This window comes from Cervus canadensis, chromosome 1 (assembly GCF_019320065.1).
Source record: "Cervus canadensis isolate Bull #8, Minnesota chromosome 1, ASM1932006v1, whole genome shotgun sequence".
NCBI lineage: Eukaryota > Metazoa > Chordata > Mammalia > Artiodactyla > Cervidae > Cervus > Cervus canadensis.
Genome location: NC_057386.1, coordinates 114,451,080 through 114,477,105, shown reverse-complemented (window position 1 = coordinate 114,477,105; position 26,026 = coordinate 114,451,080). Strand labels below are relative to the sequence as shown.

General features: G+C 51.8%; 1 protein-coding gene across 6 annotated transcripts in view; it reads left to right on the top strand.

Annotated features, from left to right (window-relative positions):
- MYO18B (myosin XVIIIB) overlaps positions 1-26,026 on the top strand; it is a 221,557-nt gene that overhangs the window by 58,160 nt on the left and 137,371 nt on the right. For all 6 annotated transcript variants that reach the window (XM_043438083.1, XM_043438087.1, XM_043438081.1 and 3 more), the window contains exons 14-21: positions 3,658-3,748; positions 5,620-5,812; positions 8,968-9,048; positions 11,130-11,277; positions 16,963-17,122; positions 19,714-19,897; positions 20,680-20,902; positions 22,801-22,910. In XM_043438083.1, coding sequence (XP_043294018.1) covers positions 3,658-3,748; positions 5,620-5,812; positions 8,968-9,048; positions 11,130-11,277; positions 16,963-17,122; positions 19,714-19,897; positions 20,680-20,902; positions 22,801-22,910 — 1,190 coding nt within the window. The remainder of the gene's footprint in view (positions 1-3,657; positions 3,749-5,619; positions 5,813-8,967; positions 9,049-11,129; positions 11,278-16,962; positions 17,123-19,713; positions 19,898-20,679; positions 20,903-22,800; positions 22,911-26,026) is intronic.

Sequence of the window (26,026 nt, the reverse complement as noted above, 5' to 3'; positions counted from 1 at the left end):
AGGGGGCATTAAGGATGGTGCCAAGGGACCATGGCGTTTCCACTGGATGTGGTCTTCGCTGAGCCCCTGCTCTGTAGCTGGAAGACTCACCTGCCAGAACAGAAATAAGGCCAGGATGGTTGGTCTGGAGGGGAGGACAGTAGCTGAGGACAGTAAATAAGGTTAGAGAGCTCACAAAATAGTCTATAAATGGGGTTTTCTTTTCAGACTGAGGGAAGCCATGGGGGAGCACAGGCAGGAGGATGGTATGATTAGTTTATTCTGCGGGAAGCTCAGCCTGGATGGAGAGCAAGGAGTGGGTGGAAACTGATACAGGTCACCCTGGTGAGGTAATGGAAGCCGGACAAAGAGCAGGGTGGACCAGATGGGAGGAGATGGACCAGTTCAAGGTCTAGTTTACAGTCAGAGCTGTTGGCATGAACCCTGGCAGAAGCAAGGGGCCAGGACGCCTTCTGGGACTTGAGTCCGAGCAGCTGGAGGAATGGGGGTGCTCTGAACTGACGTGGAGAGGGGCAGGCAGGAGCACAGTTACACTGCACCTGCTCGAGCGGGCCTGCTGAGTCCCAGGTCTGCAGCCTTGGCGGCCAGATGCTTCAGCTGCAGAAGGTGAGGGCAGAGGGCCCCTCAGAGCCCCGGGGATCTCTGAGAACTCTCCAAGAGGAGCTCTCCGGAGACTGCAGAGTCTGGGCTTAGCGGGTAGCACTGTTTTGAACTGTGGTTTTAGCACCATCTGTTAGAGGCCCCTTGGATCCACAGGGCTGCTCCACCTGCCAGGGACTTCAGCTTGAAGGCTGATGTCATAGACTTCACTGCCATCCAGTTCTGCGCTCTGGTGTAAGCTGGGCTCTGCCTAATAGTTACACCTCCTCTCGAACACGGCTGCACATGTACAGACACACACTTGTACCATGTACAGCCATGTGCACACACCTGCGCTGTCACACGCACAGCACACACGTATGTACACCCACACACACAGAAGCACAGTTACGTGTATGCACTGCTTTGTGAAGCTGAGTCAGCCTCGCAGGCTGAGGTCTCAAGGGTAGATGTTAAGCAGTCAGGGGACCAGCAGGCTTGAGAGAGATGCTGGGAGGCTGTGGGTTGCCTAGCAACGACCCAGGTTGCAGGTGGAGTTAAAGCAGAGACGGGAAATGCTTTGGGGCTGCAGCAGGTAGCCTGGAATGTACAAGCAAAACTATTTCTCCAGGCCCTAGGGCCTGCAGATTTGCAAACTGTGTTTCTAATTCCATGGCTGGAACCAAAACCTAAGGGTCAGTATTTGAGATGTGAGCCCCACTCCTTACCCCGTTCTGCTCAGTGCCCCTTAATCAAGGCTGGCTGTGCTAATGGGGCCCGTGTGTGTTTATACAAAATTGAGGCCACCATTGTAATAGTTTTCTAAGTTTTTTTATTCCTCCTAACAGTATATGCAGGCACTTTTCCATCTCATTCAATATTCTTCTAGACTTGACTTGAAGTATTCTATTATATGGTTGGAGTACAATTTATCTATCCCATTTGCTATTTGTTGGATTTCGAGTTGTCTTGGAAAAGTGATTTTTTGCCAATTTAATGAACAATTGGGAGAATGTATATACCTAGAAATCTTTGTTTCTCTGCATATTTCGTTACAATAAAATCCTAAGGGTAAAGTTATTAAGTCCAAGAGCATGAACATGTTATGGCTTCTGCTATGAAACTGCCAAATTTCCCCCTAGAAATAGAGGGAACAACAGATATTTGCTGAGTAACTATTGTGTGTCAGAAATTGGAATTCGGAGCCAACAAACTCAGAATCAGTCCCCATCCTTGGGGCGCTCCCAGTGGGGGGCGGGGTGGGAGACACAGACTAACAAAATAACCAGGAAGTAAAGATGAGCTGTGGCCAGTGCCGTAAAACCAGGGTCCGTGTGTCCTCTGGTGGCTCATTCACTTCACTCAGCACAACGTCCTCCGGGTTCATCCGTCTTGGTGCAAATGGCAGGATGTCCTTCTTTTTTTACTTTTGAATAATATACTACTTATATCAGAAATCTAAAATAGTCCAACTTATAGAGACACAGAGTAGAATGGTGGTTGCTGGGACAGGGGTAGAGGGAGGGGGAAATGAGACATTTTGATCACAGAGTACATAGTTTCATTTAGTCAAGATGAAAAAACCCTAGAGGACAGGCAAATAAAGTAGTTAGTAGATGAATATCTCCACTGTGCATCGGAGTGCCTGTAGTTTACAGTAATGTATTCTGTGTGTAAAAATCTGTTAATCTTATGTTGAAAGTTCCTCTCTCTTCCTCTCTCACAGACACACACACACACACACAGAGGAAAGAAACTTTCAGATGTGATGGTTATGTTTATGTTGTTTCTATGGTGATGATGTCATGAATTTATGCTTCCAACTTATCAGGATGTATGATTAAAAATGTACAGATTTTTTGGTATGTCAATTGTATCTCAGTTTGAAAAGTAAATTTTTCAAAAAAGCAAGAGGACGTCCCTGGTGGTTCAATGGGTAAAGACTCTACTTTCAGTACCGGGGGCATGGGTTTGATCCTTGGTCAAGGAACTAAGATCCCACATGCTGCATGTAACAACCAAAAATAATAATAATAACAATGATAATAATAAGGGAGTCTGCAAACACCATTTACTTTCCAAGTAGCCCCATGAGACTTAACCTAACTCAGTGCCATTTGACCCTCAGTGTCTTTAGCAGTGAAAAGGGCATCAGTTCAGTTCAGTTCAGCCGCTCAGTCGTGTCTGACTCTTTGCGACCCCATGAATCACAGCACGCCAGGCCTCCCTGTTCATCACCAACTCCCGGAGTTTACTCAAACTCATGTCCATCAAGTCAGTGATGCCATCCAGCCATCTCATCCTCTGACGTCCCCTTCTCCTCCTGCCCCCAATCCCTCCCAGCATCAGGGTCTTTTCCAATGAGTCAACTCTTCGCATGAGGTGGCCAAAGTATTGGAGTTTCAGCTTCAGTGTCAGTCCTTCCAGTGAACACCCAGGACTGATCTCCTTCAGGATGGACTGGTTGGATCTCCTTGCAGTCCAAGGGACTCTCAAGAGTCTTCTCCAACACCACAGTTCAAAAGCATCAATTTTTCAATGCTCAGCTTTCTTCACCATCCAACTCTCACATCCATACATGACCACTGGAAAAACCATAGCCTTGACTAGATGGACCTTTGTTGGCAAAGTAATGTCTCTGCTTTTTAATATGCTATCTAAATTGGTCATAACTTTCCTTCCAAGGAGTAAGCGTCTTTTAATCTCATGGCTGCAATCACCATCTACCTCCATAAAATAAAAATAAAGAATTTATTTTTAAAAAGGCAAGATAGTCCTGAGAATTGGCCTAATGGGTTCGTGGCAGTGGTTACAGCAGGCTTCCCTGAGGAGGTGACATTGGGTTGAGCCCTGAGGGATGACCAGGAGATCACAGTGGAGGAGAGGTAGGGTCAGGTCACACAGGACCCTGGAGGACCTGACAAGACACTTGAACTTGATCCTAAAGACATGAGTAATTTCAGCAGCAGGGTAATGTGTGTGTATGGTGGAAGGTTCTCTAGGGCCAGCAGTGACGTCCCTGGCTCCAGGCAAGGTCCTGACCGTGGGATGCCCACCCTCCTCTCCTCCACACTGCAGGGCTCAAGATGACCGGCGTAGAGTGTGTGGAGGGCATGGCCTCCGGCCTGTACCAAGAGGTCTTTGCCGCCGTGGTCTCGCTCATCAACAGGTAACAGCAGCCTTCGCCCTGGTATAGAGGTGGTCTCTTTGCAGCACGTGAATGAGCCCAAGCCTGGGGAGTTTAGCAGAATGGGGTTCTGTTGAGCTGGAGAGTGGGTTTTTGAGCTGGATGGTGCTGGCTTTAATTCTACCTTGGCCACCCATGGGCTGTGTGACTTTGGCAAATCAGTTCACCTCTCTGACCTCCCCTTGTGCATCTGTGAAATATTCAATAGGTCTGTTCCCCAGGGTCACTGCAAAGATTGAAAGAAGTCAATAAGGGACTCCCCTGGTGGTCCAGTGGTTAAGAATCCGCGCTTCTGTTGCAGAGGGCATGAGTTCAATCCTTGGTCAGAGAACTAAGATCCTGCATGCCATGTGGTACAGCTAAGAAATAAATAAATAAAAATAAATTTAATAGGAAATCAATACAAAATGAAAGATGAATTAAAAAATGCCTGTGAACAACTCTTCCTAAATTGTGATCATAAAACACTGCAGATATCTGCAGGTACTGCTACTGGGAGCGTGTGTTCTCTGTCATGGGGGGTGCCGCTCTGAACCCTGGGAAATCTCAGCAGCTCCAGTGGGGCCGATGCAGAGCTTGCATGAGGGCTTCCCCCCCTCCTCCGTGTAAGCGGGAGGCGTAATTAGGCTTCCACATCCTGTTCAAGGGATGAGGCTGGTGCGTAGCAACAGCACAGCTGGGGTTCTCTGCGGACGTAGAGTCGGCTCCCTCTCTTCCTGCTGGAGTAATTACCCTCTGAGATCACAGACACATTATCTAGAAACCAGGGGATCGTGCGTGCTCAGGGGAAGAAGCATTTATCTGTGAATTGCAGGAAGCAGGTGGCTGCTTCCTGGTTGGCTCTGGGGTTCTGGGAGCCCGAATCTGGGAAATGGGTGTATTGGTGATGACAGCACTCGCTCGTCCTGCCATTTACGAGCACCCAGCAGGCATCTGGCTTTTTGAACATTAACTCACTTAATCTTCACGCGTGTCTGTGTGGTGTGTATAAGGCCCCATTTTACAGATGGAAAACCTTAGCAAAGAACAGCGAAGCGCTTGAGTTCAAACTTAGGACTCTCCAAAGCGTATAACTGCTCATGCTGATGGGGATAACAGCAGAAACCACTGAGCGCTTACCACATTCAGAGCCATGGATGTCTTATCACACCCAGCCCTCCCACCAGCCTTCTGAGTTCGTCTCCATTGTTAGCCCTTCCTCGGCGGACATTCAGAGAGTTTGGGCAACTCTGCCAAGACACACAGCGCCTCTATGGCTGAGCGAGGGTTGGAACCCACATGTGACTCTGTAGAGTCTCTTAACTCTTTGTTTTTGATGTGAATAGTCCCTTGTCGATCCACCCTCATAGATTTGTTAAGAGGATCCAGGGAGGTGAAGCTTGAAAGAACTTTGTAAACCGAGGCAGATACTGAACAAAGTTGTTTTTCTGATGCCACGTGTCACTAAGAAAGAAAAGGAGGCTCTAGTCCTAACGTGACAGCAAATTTGTGGTGCAGCCTTAAGCAAGTATTTTCTCCAGTCTCGGCCTGGTGGAGACAGCATGTGTCCTGATGGCCTGCAGTGTCCAAGGGAGGCGCGTTCCACTCTTCAGCTCCTTTTGTTCCTTTGCAGCCCCTGGGTCTTCCTGTTCATCCCTCCCACCATTTAACACTGGGGGAAACCCATGCTCAGAGAGGTTAAGTAACTTTCCCAAAGTCACACAACCCATAAGTAGTGGGTTCTGCTGGGTCTGCAGACCTGCCCAGCATGCTGCCCTGGTTTCTCCATCTCTATGATGAGGGAGTGGGGGGCCTGGACCAGAAGGGCTCTAAGATTCCATGTGCTCTTGGGGCCCCTCTCCTTTCCCCCCCAGATCCTTCTCCTCCCACCACCTCTCCATGGCCTCCATCATGGTGGTGGACTCTCCAGGCTTTCAGAACCCTCGACACCAGGGCAAAGACCGGGCCGCCACCTTCGAGGAGCTGTGCCACAATTACGTCCATGAGCGCCTGCAGCTGCTTTTCTACCAGCGGACCTTCGTCTCGGCGCTGGAGCGATTCCGGGAGGTATGGCTGGGCTGGGTTGCAGCTTCTGGTGCTCACCCTGGATTTAGCTTCATGCAGTCTGGTCCAGCACTGATTAAAACCCAAGCTCCAGGCCTGGCTGCCAGGGCCTCTGCTCCTCCCCCGTCTCCCTCGGTCTCCCATGGCCTCTTACAGTTCTCTCACAGTTCAGAACTTGGGGCTCCTCAGGCCTCGCACCCACAACTGTCCCTTGTTTGGGCTGATCAGTTCCTCCTCACCCGCATGCCCAAGCTGAGCCGTTCTCCAGCAGTTAGGTTGCACCTTCTCCATGGAAGGCCCTTCATGCCCAGCTGTGGATGAAAATCATGAGTTTGCACAGTCTCTGGATCGTAACATGGGAGCATCCAGCAGAAGTGAATGTGCAGCACCCCTCCAAGGAGGCTTTGCATGTGAATCAGGGAACCTGTCCAGGCTCGTTCCTGCATGCCTGCCTTTACTTATGTTTAAAAAAAAATGTTAAATTGAACTCTAACACTTACACAGACAAGTGCCTAAATCCAGAGTGTACAGCTCGCTGAATTTGCCCAGCTGAGCACACTCACGCAGCCCCCACCCAGGGGAGAGGAGAGTATCGCCAGCGCCCCAGCTGCCCCTGGCATCTACTCCCCCCTTCCTCCCCGGTGTACCCCCACCTCCTAAAGACACTGCTGTGGACATTTGATGAAGTGGTCTGGAAAACGCCTAATCTGTATCAGGCATTCCACATGTGGTAGCATCCATCATATTTTTCCCCATAATATTTCACTTCATTTCTTATGATCAAAGTAAAACATGTGCTTTATTTAAAAACTGGCAAATGCGAATAAGTGTCCAGAAGCAGAAAATACCATCTCCTTTACCCCAACACCCAGAGGCAACCACTATTGCCTCTATCAGTATCTTACACCAGCCATTTTCCCATACATGGTCTTCTCTATAGATTTCGCGTCCGTCTGTATACAATTCTGTTGTTTGCTTTTTCCTCATAGCATTGTGTTGTTCATGTTGCCCCCCACCATTCACAGCTCTTAGAAAGGATGCATGTCTCTGGTTATGTCTGATTCTATCTCAGCTCTCCTTTGGACCCCTGGGTGATTTTCACATTTGTTCAATAGCCAAGTCGTGTCTGACTCTTTGCAGACAGGACTGCCCATTGACTGCAGCACGCCAAGCTTCCTGTCCCTTACCATCTCCTGGCGTTTGCCTGGGAGATTTCCACATCTATGCTGTTGTAAACAGCACTGTGATGAACATCTTTGAATATAGCATGGTCTGGACATTTCTGATTACTTTTGTCTGCCAGCTGGTATTATCCAGAGTTTGTTTGCTTTCTCTGGCACTCAGCCCAGCACTTATTGGGTGCTCAGTAAATATTAGAAGAGTCTGCGCCGAGTCATCAGTTCCTGATAACCTCACCAGGATTGCTGACAACCCTGCAGGATGGACAATATTAGGATGCTCTAGAGATCCTGTATCCTTTCTTCTCGTATGAAGGCTAAAAGGATAAGAACAAAGAACCTGATTAAACATGGGCAAAGGGCTTCTCTGTTGGCTCAATGGTAAAGAATCCAGCTGCCAATGCAGGAGGCATGGGTTCAGCCCCTGGTCTGGGAAGATCCCCCATGTCTCGGAGCAACTAAGCCCATGCACTACATCTACTGGGCCTGTGCTCTAGGGCCTGGAAGGTGCAACTGTTGAAACCCACACACCCTAGAGCCCATGCTCTGCAACAGAAGAAGCCACTGCAATAAGCCCACACAACTAGAGAGTAGCCCCTGCTTGCCACCACTGAGCAAAGTCCATGCAGCAACAAAGACCCAGCACAACCAAAGATAAATAAATTAAGAAAGTTTTTAAACAGGCAAAGGAATTGAATAGCTATTTCTCCAAAAAAGAAAAGCAAATGGCCAATAAACACATGAAAAGATGTTCAGCATCACTAGTTTAGGGAAATGCAAATCAAAACCACATTGAGATACCATTTCACACCCACTAGATTGAAAAATAAGCAAAAAGTAAGAACTGCTGGGGGAGGATGTAGAGGAGCTGGAACCCGTGTGGACTGCTGGGAATGAAGAATGGTGCAGCTGCTGTGGAAAACAGTACGGTGTTTTCTCAGAAAATTAAAAATAGAACCACCACTTGATCCAGAAATTCCACTTCTGAGTATCTACCCTAAAGGATTCCAAGCAAGGTCTTGAAGAGAGATTTGTATACCCATGTTCATGACAGCGTTATTCGTAATAGCCAAAAGGTGGAAGCCACCCAAGTGTCCATCAGTGAATGAATGGGTAAACAAATGTGATGTTTTCATAAAAGGGGCTGTCATTCAACTATAAAGAGGAAGGGCATTCTGACACATGCGGTGACTGGATGAACCTTGAGAACACTATGCTCAGTGCAGGAAGTCAGTCCCAGAAGGACAGTCCTGTAGATTCTGCTCATGTGAGATGCTTAGACTGGCCACATTCACAGAGGCAGAAACGGGGAGAGGGAAACAGGGAGCCCGTGTTCACTGGGTGCCGAGTTTCAGTTTTGCAGGATGAAAAGGTTTGGAGCTGAATGGTGGTGAAGGTTACACAAAATGTGGATGTGCTTTATGCCGATGAAATGTGCCCTTAAAAAATGATTTAAATGCAGACTTCCCTGGGGGTCCGGAGGCTAAGGCGCCACACTCCCAATGCGGGGGCCCAGGTTTGGTCCCTGGCCAGGGACTAGGGACTTTCCTGGTGGCTCAGACAGTGAAGAATCCGCCTGTAATGCGGAGGACCTGGGTTCGATCTCTGGTTCAGGAAGATCCCCTGGAGGATGCCGTGGTAACCCACCCCAGTATTCTTGCCTGGAGAATCCCCATGCACAGAGGAGCCTGGCAGGCTACAGTCCATGTGGTCACAAAGAGTCAGACATGACTGAGCATAGCACAGGGCGAGGACAGGGAAACCAGACCTCACATGCCACAACTAAGACACTGCACCACCAAATAGATAAATAGTTTAAATGTTAAATTTTATGCCATGTGTATTTTACCATGATCAAAAACAATAAAAAGAGGCCAAGGTGTGATGATTAAAGCCCTCACTTCTCTTAAACCTCCTCCAGAAGTTTCTTCCCCTTCAGCTCCCAGAAGGAACTAACACTGAACTTGTGTGACTTTCCAGGAAGATGTTCCTGTGCAGTTTGACCTCCCGGAGTCATCCCCGGGGACCACGGTGGCCGTGGTGGATCAGACTCCCTCGCAGGTAACACAGGGCCCTGTGAACCAAGGCTCTCAGATGCCTCTTGGGCTTTTTATCCAAATACTGGCATATTGGAGTCTTTGAACTACTAGATCACAGCTCTGTGCACACCTCAAATGACCCAGGGATTGTTCAAAACACTGACCCTGGGGACCCCCTCCCAGACTCTGTGTTGATTGGTCTGAGGGTGAGGCCTGGGCAACCAGCATTTCAGTCCCATCAGGTTGAGAGTCTGAGTCTGCGTCTTAGAACGCACTCGTGCCTGGAGCCTGTGGACGGAGCCAGGGGGCTCCAGGGCTGGTACACGGTGGCCTCCAGGCACTGTCACCTAGAAAGATCAGGTGTTCAGGCGAAGATGCTGAGCCCAGCAGAGACTGGGACAGCAGGGGCCCCTGGGGATGGAGAATGGGGGTGATGCTGGATCCAGGCCCCTGAGCTCCCTGGAGGCAGACAAACTTTAGTTTGGGAGACCCCTGAGTCTTTGCCTCCCTCTCCCCCCCCGCCAGAACCCACTGTGCTGACCCCTGATCTACCGCTCTGCATAGCCCTCTCTCAGAGCGGTCCGTGACCGTCACACTGGAATTTGCTCTCCCTCATTGCCCCCCCCCCCCCAACTCCCTCCAACCTGCTGTAAAAGGAAGGGCTCAGGCTGTGGAACTTGCCGGGCTCAGATCTGATCTTGGTGACCTTGGGCGCGTCACTTCTCCTCTCTGAACCTCAGCTTTTTCATCACCCGAATGGGAACGACAGTTTCACTGGGTTGTCCTGAACACACGTGAGGTCCGGGACAAACAGACCCATAGGGTGGGTGACACCCAGCAGGTGGCCTGCTGGTCACGTTTCTCCTGCGCTTGGACACCTTTTCCTGGTTCCCTGGCTTCTCGGCTCACAGCGGGCTGCACCTTGTCCTGCAAAGCCCTCTCGACCGTGAGCCCTGCCGGCCTTTCATGGCTGCTTCTGCTGCTCCCTGGCACCTCTCGGGCTGGGTCCCCATCCCTGTCCTGCTTCCTCCCTCCCTGGGAGGGGCGGGCCTGAGGGACTACCCAGACAGTGTGAGGAGGAAAAGATCCTGGTGTCCCCAGGCCTCTTGGGCAGTGGCTGGAACAGCTAGGAGGGGCTGGATGTAGATTTCAGCTCCAGCGAGTGAGGCCAAGGTGAAGACTCAGGATCCCGGGGGCAGGTCCACCTCTGCCCTGGGCCTGTCCACGTGACCCTGGATGTGTCCCTTCCCCTCGCTGGATCCCTCTCAGTGGGGTGTGGACTGATATTCCTGTGTCAGAGTGAGCAACTGTCCTGGTTTACCAGAGATGTTGCTGACCTTGGCACTGAAATCCTCATGTCCTGGGAAGCCCCTAACCCTGGGCACACTGGGACCGTTGGCCATCATACACATCGCATTTCCTTTTTAACCACTTGACACCATGCTCAGATGCGTTAACTCACTGGGGACCCTTGGATAAGTCCCGCAGAGCCCCCCGCCTCTCCCCGTTTCCCACGTGCAGAGATGCAGGGTTGCCTGAGGGTCTTCTGATGCTGGCGCTGGATTTAAAATTTCACGTCAGTGTGGTTGAGGCAAGTTCACTTTCTCTTAGATGTTCTTGGTGCCTTTTTCCTCTCAAGATTTTACTATAAAAAATACAAATACTTCTAAGAGGAAGTGATGGGGAAGGGATAAATCCTTTCATGTTAGGCTGTGCATGAAGAGACCAGCTGCCTGTGTGGAGTCAGAGATGTGAGGTGTACAGAGGGCTCGCTCTGGTTAAATCCTCACCTTGGAGGACAGTGTTGTCAGTCTCCATTTTGCGGAAGGAAAGATGAGGCTCCGAGAGCGGCAGTAAGTTGCCCAGGGTCATCCAGGAGGTGAAGACAGAGGCAGGATCCAGACCTTTGTAACCGAGAGAATGGTAGTTCTGTGGCTTCTCCACTGAGAGTCTGGGGGTGAGCGGGAGCGTGGGTCCAGACCAGCACGTCTGAGTCGTGATGCCGGGCCACAGACCCCCGATTCCCTCGGTGGGACGAGAAGCCCAGGCCTGGCCTCTGTCAGGGGGTCGGGGCTCCGCAGTGTGTCCTGGGTCTCCCTCCAGGTGCGCCTGCCAGCCGGAGGAGGTGCCGAGGACGCCAGGGGCCTTTTCTGGATCCTGGACGAGGAGGTCCGGGTGGAGGGCTCCCAGGACAGCGTGGTGCTCCAGCGCGTCTGTGCCGCCGCTGAGAAGAGAGGAGCTGGAGCTGGAGGTGAGGGAGGGAGCCCGGGCGTGGGGGCTGCCGAGGCCAGCGTGGGAGCTGGAGTCTGTCTTCCTCGAAGCCCTGGGAAGGCCTGCGCTGGGGAGGGCTCTGCGCCTGCCTGGGGGTGCCTTCATTCATTCCTGTGCTCATTCACTCACGTGTCCATCACGTGTTCTGAGCGGGCTCTAATCTACACGGAGGCAAGCCGCCTGATGGGACCCCCATCCGTGCTGGGGGTGAGGCAGGGGTGGGAGACGACAAGCTGACCCACAAGCACGTGTGTCTGCTGAATCTGAGATGGCAGACTGGGGGTCGGCGGTGGGCGTCAGGCGGACCTCGTTTCTCCGCCAGCCAGGGGCTCTCAGGGGAGAGGCCTGCAGGTAAATCTGACGGAGAGCCAGGCGTGCGGTGCCGGACAAACAGGGAGATGTCGTCTGGGCTCAGACCTCCGGCCCTGGCAGGCCTCACAGAAAACGTCGGTTTTAACCCAAGAGCACTGAGAAGCCACGCGGGATTCTAGGCAGTGGGAGCTACGGTCAGATTCGGGTTCCCCAGACGGCACTGTAGAGTCATGAGAGGAAGGCAGCCGGGAAGGGAGAGCAGCCGCCTCCCCGGGGAGGTGGGCAGCCTCTGGAGCTGCTGAGCACTGGCTGATGGGCCGGATGGGCGAGAGGAGAAGTGCAAGGGAGTGGACGCTTGGAGCTGAAACAGTGAGTTCAGAGGCCATGGGGTTTGGCATCCATCAGCTTTAGGTTCAAGTCCATCTATTCATATTTTCACCAATGTGGGCCCCAAGCCAGTCTCACAGCATTTTGTACAATGGAGATGGAGCTCGCCCTGGCTGCCTTCTCTCCAGAATTTCTACTGCCGTGGTGGGGTGAGGGGACGTACCTACAGAACTTGGTCATCAGCTGCCAAGTGCTGCAGTTGTTACTGACGAGGCCGAGGCTGTGATACAACTAAGAATATCATCCCCGTCTTCCCAGGGGCTGGAGGAGCGCTGTGTGCACTCCACACAGGGGCCGAGCTCAGGGCTTTGTGTAGAGTGTCTGGTTGAATTCTGTCCCGTATTTAGAAGTCAGTATTCTTACCCCCCAGGGTGAGGAAAGTGCGCCCCAGAGAGAGGCTTGTAGAGAACGCATCTTGTGATCACCCTGACAGTGCATGTCAGAAGGCAGATTCAACACAAGCCATGTCCGTCTCTCAGCCTCGAGTGAGCCCCCTTCCACCCGGATGCCCCCCGGCATGTAAGAAGACAAATGCACTGTGGGGTCTTCCAGGTCCCTCCTGACATGGCGGTCAGATTGTGGGCTTGTTCATTCACTGGTGCCTTCAAGAAATACTTCCGGAGCACCTGAAATGTAGGCTGGGAAATACATCTGTGAACAAAACAAAAATCTCCACCTGAGGGACTGACATTCTAGCAGAGGAGATGGATGATAAAGAAAAAAACCAAAATCTATAAGAAGACACTGAGCACCACAGTTCTAGTTTGGATCACTAAAGGAACGAAGGTTGGCAGGGATTCGGCCCTGGGGCTTTCCAGGGACAAGGCTTGTGTCCAGCACAGGTAGTTGGGGAGGAGTGGCCAGGGATATTGGAGGAGGGACGGGAGGGTGTGGCGTTCTGGAAGCCTCAGGAGGAGAGACTGACCGACCGAGTTAAATGCTGCTTGAAAGTTTGAGTGAGGCGTGTCTGAAGAATGGCCTTGACTTGGCTGCGTGGAGGTCCCTGGCCACCGAGAGAAGTGCAGCTCCGATGGGAGTGTTTGGGGTGACCTTCTGGCTGGAGTGGCTTGTGAGACATTGGGGAAGGAGCTGGAGAAAGACGTGGACAGCGCTCAGTGCTATTGGGCTGGAGCCTCTGTCCGGCACACACGTGGAGCGCTCCTGCATCTGATGACTCCAGCCGCTCTCTCGGGACCACACCCGGAACATTAGCACCTGCATGGCTCCTGAGAGCTTGGCTCTGCGGCGACTTGCCTGGGTCCAGGAGGGGCTGTGCCTGGGGCCCACGGTACTCTTAGGGGTCCATGACAATCTTTTAATTTCTGTTAAAAGTAGAAGAAAAAAATGGACTTGAAGGCAAATACATGTTTTAAGTATATGTTATGAAATGAACTGTATTCCCCCTCCTCAAAAATTCGTATGTTGAATTTCTAACCCCTAGCACCCGAGAATGGGACTTTGTATAGATACAGGGTCCTTAAAGAGGTAAGTAAGTTTAACTAATGTCACTCTTCAGTTAAGTCACTCAGTCGTGTCCGACTGTTTGCGACCCCATGGACTGCAGTGCGCCAGGCTTCCCTGTCCATCACCAACTCCCAGAGCTTACTCAAACTCATGTCCATTGCGTCAGTGATGCCATCCAACCATCTCATCCTCTGTTGGCCCCTTCTCCTCCCACCTTCAATCTTTCCTAGCATCAGGGTCTTTTCCAATGTGTCGATTCTTTGCATCAGGTGGCCAGAGTATTGGAGTTTCAGCTTCAGCATCAGTCCTTCCAATGAATATCCAGGACTGATTTCCTTTAAGATGAAGGGGTTGGGTCTCCTGGCAGTCCAAGGGACTCTCAAGAGTCTTCTCCAACACCACAGTTCAAAAGCATCAATTCTTTGGTGCTCAGCTTTCTCCACCGTCCAACTCTCACATCCATACATGACTACTAGAAAAACCATAGCTTTGACTAGACAGACCTTTGTTGGTAAAGTAATGTCTCTGCTTTTTAAAATGCTGTTTAGTTTGGTCATAGCTTTTCTTCCAAGGAGTGTCTTTTAATTTCATGGCTGCAGTCACCATCTGCACTGATTTTGGAGCCCAAAAATATAAAGTCTCTCACTGTTTCCACTGTTTCCCCATCTATTTGCCATGAAGTCATGGGACCGGATGCCATGATCTTTGTTTTCTGAATAGTGAGTTTTAAGCCAACTTTTTCACTCTCCTCTTTCACTTTCATCAAGAGGCTCTTTAGTTCTTCTTTGCTTTCTGCCGTAAGGGTGGTGTCATCTACATATCTGAGGTTATTGATATTTCTCCTGGCAATCTTGATTCCAGCTTGTGCTTCATCCAGCCCAGCGTTTCTCATGATGTACTCTGCATATAAGGTAAATAAGCAGGGTGACAATATACAGCCTTGACATACTCCTTTGCCAATTTGGAATCAACCTGTTGTTCCATGTCCAGTTCTGACTGTTGCTTCTTGACGTGCATACAGATTTCTCAGGAGGTCACTGTGGTGGGTCCTAATTTAATATGACTGGTCCTTCGGAGGAGCGATTAGGACACAGACATGCACAAACAAAGACACAGGGAAAAGGCATCCATCTGCAAGCCAAGGAGAGAGGCCTCAGTGAAACCAACCCTGCTAACACCTTGACCTTGGGCTTCCAGCCACATAGTCTGTAATGCTTTGTTATGGCAGCTGTAGCAAACCAATATAATATTCTCATGTATTATTAATGTCAATCCTTCTTTCTACTGACACAGTCATGAAATATAATTTTGTGTGCTTGTATATATGTATATGACCCTGGACTGCCCTCACCCTGGAGGTGGGGGTCAGAGTGCTTGGAGTGATGCTGCCCATGATCCTCTCTGTTCCGGAAGGTCACCTCTGTTTTCTGAGGTGCTGACCTCTGCCATCGGGAGGGGCAGTGGGAACCGATATTTGTGGGGCCCTTAGTCTGAGCTGGGCAATGTGGACACCACCACACCCCACCTCTGGGGAGTACCTGGGACCTAGGAGAGGCCCAGTGACTGACCAGGGCCCTGTGGGCCCTGTCTTCAGGATATGTCTCCAGGGTTTTGGAATGATTATTTTCTTCCTTGCAGACTGTAGAGGAGGAAACTCACCCAGACCCACAGGAAGCCAGGACACAGAGCTGTTAGAAGCCCACCCAGGCATTGGACCCGAGCGTCCTGGGTTGGACCCGTGCTCCACCAGTTAGCTGCAATGTGTGTGCATTGTAGGAAGTCACCTCCTTCCTCGCCTGTAAAATGGTGACACTCCCGGGCCTGGGGTGAGGACAGAGGGGCTCAGGTGCACCCAGAAGCGTTTGTAAGTCCTCTTCCTTCGGCTCCCTGCTGGGCCCTCCTCTGACCCCTATTCTCTCTGTAGCCACGCTGTTCCTTCCTGACGCCCTCCTCATCTCCTTCAGGGCCCCTTCTGGGATGTTTGGCGACCTGTTCTCTTGGCTTGCTTCTCATCAGCCCAACGACCTCCCTATATGCGCTCTCCCCCCCCACCCCCCCAGGTCAGAGGGTACCTGTCTTGGACTCTGCTGTCTGCCCGCCATCAGCCCAATGACCTCCCTATATGTGCTCTCCCCCCCCACCCCCCGAGGTCAGAGGGTGCCTGTCTTGGACTCTGCTGTCTGCCCAGGGCCTGGGTCGGTGCAAGGCTCTGTGGACCCCTGCCATTGCCCCCTCCCCACCCCTCCCCTGCTCTGCTCCAGCTCACTGGTGATGCAGCATCGAGTGAATCAGAGTTCTCAAATGGAATGTTTCCTGGATCCTGAGTTTTAGGCTAAAGACACAGAAAGCAGGGCCAGAAGCAGAGGTATCCTATAGGGTGTGATGGGGGCAGGACTCCCAGCCCGTTTCCTCTTTCTGTGAGACCTGACCAGACACGGGAAGGCTCTCAGGTCCCAGGGGAGAGATTCTTGTCCTGGACTGACTGATAGACATATTAACTTGGACATTTTGGTATTAAAAAAATTATTTTTTGCCTCTGGAGCTTTCCGATTAGCTCTGAGTTAATGAGAACATTCACTCAAGCAGAACACGTGGGGCTCACTGGCTGTTGCCTCTCATCTGAGGTGCACGCTGGGCGGAGGAAGAGACTGAGGCTCAGAGGTTTAGGTGGTTTGGCCCCTGTCCCACTATTAAAAAATGGTCAGGTCAGGATTTGAACCCAGGTCTTCTCTAACTCCAAGCCCTTTTATTTCTCCCACTCTGTCCCTTGGAACCAGGTGTCCGCCAGCATCTTCCAAGAATTTGCTGTGCGTTTATTTGGTAACTGATATTCCAGACAATTTTAAGTGGTATCTATGCATATTGTCAAAGTATTTAATAATTGTGTATTTATTTCCAGGAATATTAGAAAGTAAATATAGTTGGCACACCAAACCTGCAATATAATGCTTCTTTACAAATGGATTTTACCTGTAAAACTGAGCCGACTGAAAAAAAATACATTAAATAACAGTCCAGGTGATTCATGGGTCTGCCTAGAATCACAAAGATGGTATGTGTTAATGGTAATTGGGGAATGCAGGTATTCCAATTTCTTAGATTTAAGAAAGCAAGGAGGAGGGGCTTTCCTGGTGGTCCAGTGGTTAAGACTTCACCTTCCAATCTAGGGGACGTGGGTTAGAACAGAAGTTAGATCTCTGTTCAGGGAACTACCATCCTGCATGCCTCCAAGCTGAAAAACCAAAATGTAAAACAGTATTGTGACAAATTCAATAAAGACTTTAAAAACAGTCCACATCAGAAAAACTGACAGAGGAAGCAAGGAGGAACAGAATGCAGGTTGGAAGCCGTGCATGTAAATGCACGAAGCAGGGGAAGCATGGTGCCCAGAACCGATAGCTCGAATCATGTTAACATGGGAGCAGGGTGTTCTCAGTGGCGCCAAGCGATGACAGAGTGTCCCCCCCAGGCCCCAGCACTCATGCCGTGTGTCTGCCTGCAGGAACCTCTGCCCTCCGGACCTGTGAGCAGCCCCTCCAGTGCGAGATTGCCCACCAGCTGGGACACGACCCCGTGCGCTATGACCTCACGGGCTGGCTCCACAAGGCTAAACCCAACCTTGCAGCCCTGGACGCCCCCCAGGTCCTGCAGCATTCCAGCAGGTGAGCCCAGCCAGGGCTGGGGATGGGCGGGGGGCATTCGAGGTGCTGGGGCCGTGCAGTCACCGCAGGCCAGTCAGTGATGGAGGGCCGCTACGGGGACCCTTCCCTAATGACACGAAGACCTGTAACTCGACAGGAATGACGCAGCATCTCCTGGGACTGGCCCGAGTCCAGCCAAGGAGGAAGCCGGCGTCTGGGGAAGTGGGACAAAAGCTTGGAAGCTGTGACTTCTTATTCTGGCTTCTGGCCTTTCATTAAGTATCTGGGAGATGATGTGACTGGAAGAACTTTTATGGACATCCTCCAACTAGGGGATCATAAAACCGAAGTGATAACTTTTTGCAGCCTGAAAAAAAGCTGACTGCATTTCTTGACTGCTCTGCTCAGACGTGCTGGCAGAGGGCTGCCTTGAATTCAGAGAGCCTTTGGAAATGCTTGTTGGGGGAATGTGTGTATGCACACGTGTGTGAAGCTGAGACCACATTTACTAATTACCTGCTATGTACTTGGCATCAGAGTAAGAACTTTATAAGGGTCTTTAAAAATATATCTATATCTATATCTATCTATCTATATATATATATATTTACTTGTTTATTTGACTGTGCTGTGTCTTTAATTGCAGCATGTAGATCTAGTTCCCTGACTAGGGATTGAACCCAGGCCCCCTGCATAGGGAGCGATGTCTTTTAGGCACTGGGCCACCAGGGAAGTTCCTATAAGGGTCTTTTTAATCCTTACAACAACTGTGTCCCTAGCCCCATTTTATAAATGAGAAAACTGAGGCCCCAGGAGGTGAAGTGGTTCATATTTGACCACACAGCAAAGAGTGGTAGAGCCAGAATACAATTTGGGTATAAGTAATCCTTGGAAGGTGTTCTCAGAGCCTCGTGGTCAGAGTTGATTGGAAAAATCTAGTCGGGGCTCAGGGGCGCACAGCTCCCAGAGAGAGATCCAGTCAGAGGACAGGGCAGAAGGAAGGGTAACAAGCCCAGAGTGCTGTATGGGGAGCTGGGGGACCTGGGTCCAGTCCCAGCCCAGCCCCGTGTCCCTTGGGTGACTGTGGGCAGCCTCTTTCCCTCCGTGTTTCTCGCTTCCTCCTCTGCAACCTCAGGGTTTGTTGGACGAGGCCACGTTGCACAGTTCTAAAGTCAGGCAGATGCTCAGATTCTGCTTTTGCCTTTTTCAAGCTGCATGACCTGGGCCTCGGTTTCACGGTCTGAGAAGTAGGAATGATGCTGCAAGCTTCCAAGTGTTATGTAAGGCTTTGGTGACATAACAGAGAGGATGGCTTATTAAGGAACCTGGTTCATGGTTACCTCTCAACAGACCTCTTGTGGCCTCCTTGTAAATCGCCCTGCTGCTCAGAAACCCTCAAGCTGAGTGAGGGGTGTAGAGTTGGGGAAGGGCGGGCACACCTTGGTTAGCCAGGTGTCCTGGTGAGTGTGGGACTTTCTGAGACAAGGAGCAGTGTGTGCTCCCGGGTGGGAGAGTACGGCAGGTGTGGCAGTAAATCCCAGCAGGGCGTCTCGCAGACTTGAGAGCTGTGGGTTGGTGAGTTTGAGGGCAGACAGCGCTTCTTCTTAGCCTGTGGTTCTACAGTCAGGATCCCAATTCACCAGGACTGCTTGTGTAGCTTTTTGATTCCTGGGCCCATCTAGTCTCTCAGGATGCTGGGGGGGTTACCAGGAGGTGCTCATGCCCACTCAACCTTTGCGCCATGTGTCAGGAGGTCCAGAGAGGACCCGTGACTGCCCCAGGCCACAGCGCACATTGCAGACCAGAGGCCGGGTCTCCCAGCGCCACAGACGGGCCCACAGATGGGGCCGTCCTCACGCAGGGTCAGGGCTGTGGGCACCACCTTCTCTCCCTGCACCAGGCGGGGTGCCCACAGCCCTCCTTCTCAGGGCTCCCACTTCCAGGGGGCTCTCCAGGCTGTCTGCCTAGACTTTTGTTGCAACATGAACATCTTTGCGCCGTTGTTAGTCTGCGTGCTCCGCAAGGCATGGAACCGCTTTCAGCAGCCTCGGTGCATCTGGCAAGACTCATTTTCTTAATGGCCGTGAAGTCAGTTGGGCACAGAGCAGGGATGGATGAGGGTCTTGAGGGATGGTCTGGGTGGGGCCTGGATTTGCCGGGGAGTCGCCACAGGCTTCTACTGGAGGGGAGAGGCTGGGGCAGCCAGAGAGCTCAAGGCCTTCCCTGGGTCCCAGCTTCATCCTGGGGCTCGGTAGGGTCTCCTTGGTGCTCAAATCAGACTAAGCACCTGATGTACCCAGACCCGTTCTAGAGATAACCGAGATGATTTTGCCCTCTAAGAAAGTGCCGGCTGGGTAGAATTTCTGCAGGTATGTAAGTGACGGGGACATCTAGTAGAAGGAAGATGCTCTGAGGTCAGGAGAGGGAGAGAGGCGTGGAGGAAGATGCTGGCATTTGTCCCCAAGCAAAGGATCGTCTGGCAGAAGGGACTATGAACAGACTTGGCAGCTAGGACACGGTTTCAGGAAGCAGATGTCCAGAGGCAAGGGGGTCCCCTTCGCTCGCCCCCAAACCCCCTGAAGCCCCTCTCTTTCTCCCCGCCTACCTGCCAGGGAGGAGCTGAGGAGCCTGTTCCAGTCCCGGGCCAAGCTGTCCCCTGTGTGCCGGGCTGTGGCCGGCCTGGAGGGCACCTCCCAGCAGGCCCAGCAGCGGAACTGCGCGGTGCGGAGGACATTTGCCAGCAGCCTGGCCGCGGTGAAGAGGAAAGCCCCCTGCTCCCAGATCAAGCTGCAGATGGTGAGCGGGGTGCTGTTCCCACAGGGTGGGGGCCTCCCTGCCCGCCTGCAGGGCGAGTTATCCAGGCACACCAGCTCTGAGCTCCCCAGTGGGCCTGAAGGGACAGGCAGCCAACCCCCACGCTCCACCGAGGAAGAAACCAAGGCTCAGGGCAGCACAGTGACCCGTCCCAGTCTGAGGCCTAAGCCTCAGCTCCTTGGTTTCACCTGAGCAGCTTCAGGAAGTTGGCAGGAAACAGGTCGCCTTCCTGACCAAGTTGACAAACATTGCAGCCAGCACTGTCCTGCCTGCCTCCCTCCCTCACCTCTCAAAGGCCGGCATGTCCACCTCCAGGCTCCCCATAGAGAGGGTGGTTGGACCCAGCACTGGTGTGAAGATGTCACCTGGACACGGTAATCCAGTAACAAGAGATTAGGTTGAGCTCAGAAGGGGGAGACTCAGGAAGGGGGGCTTGAGGAGACGACTCGTAGCATCTTATCCTGGAAAAGCCCTCAGCCCAGGTCCTGGGCTCTAGTTTTCTTCTTGGGTGACTGGTCCCCTCTGCTTGGGGCCACTCACTTGTCCTCTCCATGTCCCAGTTTCTCCATCTATGATAATAAGGATCATTATAGAGGTCCTTTATTTCTCCTGAGTAGAAATCCATCGGGCCATGGATGAGAGGGCCTTGTGGTAGGACATAGGGCCTCCAGAGATGCCCAGGCCGGACTGAATGTATGTTTGTGGAGTGTCCAGACCCCTGTCTGTCTCACCCTGGCCCTGACCCCATCTCTTCTTGGTCCTAGGATGCGTTGATCAGCGTGATCAGACGGTCGCAGTTACACTTCATCCACTGCCTGGTGCCACGCGCAGCGGTGGAGAGCAGAGGCGGGCAGGGGTCTCCGACTCCGCCACAGCCCGGTGGAGACAAGCCTGAGGCGGGCTGGTCCCTCCCCTCGGACATCCCCGCACTGAGGGTGCAGCTCGCAGGATCCTACATCCTGGAGGTGCTGCGTCTGCACAGAGCAGGTGAGAGGCGAGCAGGGAGCAAGCACCTTGTCGCCAACTCCTGGGACTTGCTCTTTGAGCCCAAGTCCAACCGTTCCTGAATTAGTTGTGCACTCCTGGAAGGCTGGGCTTCCCTGGCGGCTCAGTGGTTAAAAAAAAATCCGCCTGCAATGCAGGAGACAGAGGTTCAATCCTGGAGCCAGGAAGACCCCCTGGAGGAGGGCATGGCAACCCACTCCAGTATTCTTGCCTGGAGAATCCCATGGACAGAGGAGCCTGTTCGGCTACAGTCGATGGGGTGGCAAAAGAGTCGGACACAACTGAGCGACTCAATAGCTTCAGTGACCTGGAAGGCTTGGGGTTTGTCTTGCCCATCTTCCTTTCAACAGCAAACATCTTAGGAGCCTCGGCCTTGGAATCGAGGGTGGAATTTCCTCAGTGATTAGTATTTGGTCTTCAGGATGCTCAGCCTGGTTTGGGAGATCCACATGGAAACGGGTGATGATTGTATGGCGGGACCAGGGCATGTGTCACACAGGATGCGGGAGGTACCGTGTGCCCAGAGGAGGCAACGTCTTCACTGAGTCTTAGAAGAAACCAGCTGTTCACCTCTGGGTGGTGTGGGGAGAGGGAAAGTGTGGCCGGGGGAGCACTGTGTGCAGGGAGGTGTGGGGGCGCCTGGGTTTCCAGGTTCACGATGAGTGGGGGTGGGGGTGGGAGAGGAGGGGTGGACCCACCGGGGAGGCTTAACACCACCTTTGGAAGAGTGGCTTTCCCTGGTCCAGCTGAGGAGGGGATGGGCGTGGCAGGGGAGGAGGGGTTTCCATCGAAGGAATGAAGTGTTAGACCCATATTTTAGAAAGTAGGTGTGCACCAGGGTCCCCCCATTAGCTCCTCTTCTGAGCTGAGTTTGTTCTGAGATTTTCCCATTCTTTTTCTGCCTCTGAAACACCATCAGCCACCCTGTGGATTCCCTTCCCTGACAGGAACAGCTCAGGCGAAGTCAGGGGATGGGGTGACTGGGGCTGATGGGCGTCTAGGTGGGCTCCCGCTTGTTTAATATTTCCTCAGTCACTGACACCCCAGCTTGTGGTCACTGCCCCATCTCCTCCCACTGCACTCATAATGAATCCTGGGTGCGAGGTGTTGGGCAGAGAAGCCCGGAGCAGCCGGCAGCCAGTCCTCAGTTTCGACATCTATGTAATGGGATAATAATACAGGCCCCAGAGTCTCTGTGAAACAAGTAAGTTCTTATCCTAGTGTCTTACACCCTTGAAAGCTCTGTAAATGGTGTTATCATGACTGTGGAACAGACCTTCTGTTTCCTGCTCTGGCTCCCTCTGTCTGGACTTCCTTCCACACAGAATCCTCTCACAGACTCTCACAGCCCTTCAAGGGCCAGCTCAAACATCACCTTCTCTCAGTAGCTTTTCAGTTTCCACACAGAAGGGTGCAGCTGTGTGTATCCTACACTTTAGATTTAAAAGAACCCTTAGATATGGCCTGATGCAGTGTTTCCTATGTGCATTCTGTAGGATGGTAAAAACTATTAGATCAAAACATTTTCTCATGGCCCAGCATGTTTGGAGAAATCTGGGTTAAGCCAAGCTAATCAGGCATCGTCCCTGCAGAGGTTCTGGAGCCTTTGACATTGGTATTGATACACATCATGACCTTCCAAGAGGCAGAGGAGGGGGCAGCATTTTCAAGCTTTCAGTGGAGCCTCTTACAGGGTCTGTGTTCTGGGGAATGCACTTGGCAAATGGTGATGGAAACCAGTGTCTTATATTAGCAAACAGGGAAACCGAGGCCCTGAGAAGTGAGTGCACACAGCAGATGAATGGCAAGACTGGCAGTAGACCCCTGGGCCGGGCATCTCATTTGGATTCTTTGTTCTTCTCCCGCTCCCCACACCGCAGGCTACGCTGACCACATGGGGCTCACTCAGTTCCGCCGAAGATTCCAGGTGCTGGATCCTGCGCTCATGAAGGAGCTCACATCAGCCCCTGAAGGAGTGGATGAGAGGAAGGTATGTGGACCTGGGGGTGGGGGTGGGGGGGCACCGACGCTTCTGTTCTGCAGGGCATGGCCCTGGGGCAGCTGGGGCAGCTGGGATCTGAGAGTCGGGTCTTGGGGCAAAGATGAGGGTGGCGTGACGTTTGACTCGCACCCCTGTTCCAGACTGTGCTCCCTACAGTGTCACTTACAACACTGCCCATCCCAGAATGGTCCTTCTGAAACCCTGCATGAGGAAGTGCAGGAAAAGAATTAGAACCACAGGAAGAGCAGGTCTGAGGTAGGAGGGCTCCCAGCAGGTTGAAACATCATCATCCCTGTATCATCATTGCACTCGGTACCAGCACGCTGAGAGTCTGTGAAAAGAGGGCTTGTGGCCCCAAACGTTCCCCTCAGGGGCTTTGCAGAGGGCTGTCGCCTCTCCCGAGTCCTGGCCAGGCCGGTGTCATCTTGGTGTCCAGATCTTGCTCGTGTTATTCTCCATCGTATCTTCTTATTTAAACACCTGGGTAGCACTTAGCCATGTCTGAAATAACATTTTTTGAAGGGACTCTGTGTTTTTGGGCTCATGGCAAGTGCTCAATAAATTGCCTGTTGGATGAGTGAGTGAAGACACGTACCTAACCTTGTACTGCTGCCCCTGTGTGTCTCCTTTCTCCATCTCTACCATTAACTTCTGGAGCCAGAAGTCTTCACTCCTAGTGCTAAACCCCCCATAAATGCTTCTGTTGAGAATAGCCACTGGCTGATCAGTGATGACAGAGCTCTTGACAGTTTGCAAAGCCCTAGTGCATCCTCACAACGGCCTGCAAAATGAGTCATTGCACCTCTTTTGTGAATGAGGAAACGTGGGCTCCTAGAGGTGACTGATTGCCTTGAGGCCACACAGTCAGGCGTTCGTGGGTTTGCCCTTGAACTCAAGTTTCTTGATTGCGTGGAGGGTTGTTAAGAAAGCATGGGCTCAAGTCACACAGACCTGCAGTTGTCTCCCAGCTGGGGGTGTGAACTTAGACGAGTTAATCCATCTTTCCTGCCTCAGTTCCCTAATTTGTAAAATGGGAACAAGGGTAATACCAACCTCAGTGGAGCATTTGGTGGATTGTATGTAGTAGCGTAATTGACGTGCTTGACACAGGGCCCGGCATATAGTAAGGGCTCATTGTGTGTGAACTGTGATTGTCGTTGTCATCGTCATCACTGTCTTCCAAGGCCAGAGAGGTGGCAGCCAGGCCGCACAGACTCTGCATTCACAGCTGTGTTGAAACTCCCCTCCAGTGAGTGCGCCCACGTGCGCCTGACCCCCCAGCCTGGAATCCTCAGTCAGTGAGTTGCAAGGCAAGAAAAGCCAGCAGCAGAGGCACAGTTCTTAAGTCCTTTCTTGGCTTTCTTGTGGAGCAGGGACCAGGGCACAGGCTCCCTCCCGCAGACACGGCGGCATTTCTCATGACGCTCCTGCGTCCCACCCCCGGGGAGGGGGACCTCAGACCCCAGCTGGTGTGGCTTGGGGCTGTCCCCTCCCTGGGGGGCATCCCACTGTGGAAACCACGAAACTGCCTGGCTCAGTGCCACCAGCCACTGTGTACCAAGCTTCATCGGGGTTCCTTATCCTTGGTCACCCGCACCCCCCAGTCTTGATCTCCATCCAGAGCATCTGGAATGGAACCACTGAAAGGGGCTTGGGCTCCTCTGCTGTGCAGAAGTAGGGCGTGGGGGAGTTTTCGGTGGGGGCGGGGTGGGGGGTAGCATATGGAAGCGCTTCTATTCTGGACGACTCAGCAGTTCTCTCTCGTAGCCAGACCGAAACCACCTCCACACACACACTGGAGGCCTCGGAAAGTGGAAAATTACAAGCAGAATGGACTGGGGAGTTTTCACTTCTTGTTATTCTTTTTTTTTTTTTTTCATTTGCTCACAAATTTCATTTGCTGCAGCATAGGATTTTGGTAGCAACAAAAGGAAACGCCAGCCTGCCTCTTATGAAAAAGCTGATAAATATTCATCTGCCAGGCAGCACGATACACCATGAATTATACATGAACACGTGCTTGGGTGGGCAAACTGTCAGCCTCTGTGTGCAAAGCATTTAAGACCTCAGGATTTAATAAGACAAGTCTGACAGATAGGAAAGGTCAATATTGTCATTAGACACTAGTCGGCAGCAGAGGGAATTCACTGGCAGGGTGTGAGCCGGCCTCGGCGCATCCCCTGTGTGCCTGACGTGCATGTGGTGCCTAAACCAGGCTCTCTCCCAGTGAAGTACTCCCGTTTGGAGGGTCCCTGCTGGATTCTGTGCTCCTGAAACAAAAATAGCATATGCCTTTTTTTTTTTTTTTTTTTTTAACCACAGATGCACAAACTCTCATCACAAAATATCAGACGTAATGTGAAAAGGTTCCCTACTGACTTTCACCCTGAAACAGCCGTCAACTGATAAAGCCTCCCTGCTCTGGGAATTATCCCCATTTCACAGCAGAAGCAACTGAGGCTCCCACCCCCAGCCAGGCCTTGGGGCAGAGGTAGAGCCGGGGTTTGAACCCAGGCTCTCAAACTCCTCGCACAGGGCTCTTTACTATGTATTGTAAAATACACATAACATCAAACTTACCACCTTAACCCATTTTTAAGCATGCAGTTTAGTGGCCGTAAGTACATTCATGTTATGTAACCATCACGGCCCTCCATCTCCAGAACTCCTTTCATTTTCCAAAACTGGAACCATCCCCATTGAACACTACGTCCCCATCCTGCCTCCGAGCCAGCCCTTGGCAACCACCGTTCTGCTTTCTGTCTCCATGAATTTGGCTGCTCCAGGAACCGCATGTAAGTGGGCTCAGTGTTCGTCCTTTTGTGACTGGCTTACGGCACTTAGTATGGTGTCCCCAGGGTTCATCCATGTAGTAGCACATGTCAGAATTTCCTTTCTTTTAAGGCTGACTTGCATCCTTGTATGCAGCATTTTGTATATCCATCCTCTTGTCGGTGGACATGTGGGCTATTGCCACCTTTTGGCTGTTGTGAATGACCCTGCTATGAACACAGTGTACTGATGCCTCTTTTGAGACTGTTTTTTATTCTCTTGAGTACATACTCAAAGTGGAATCGCTGGATCATATGGTAATACTATATTTA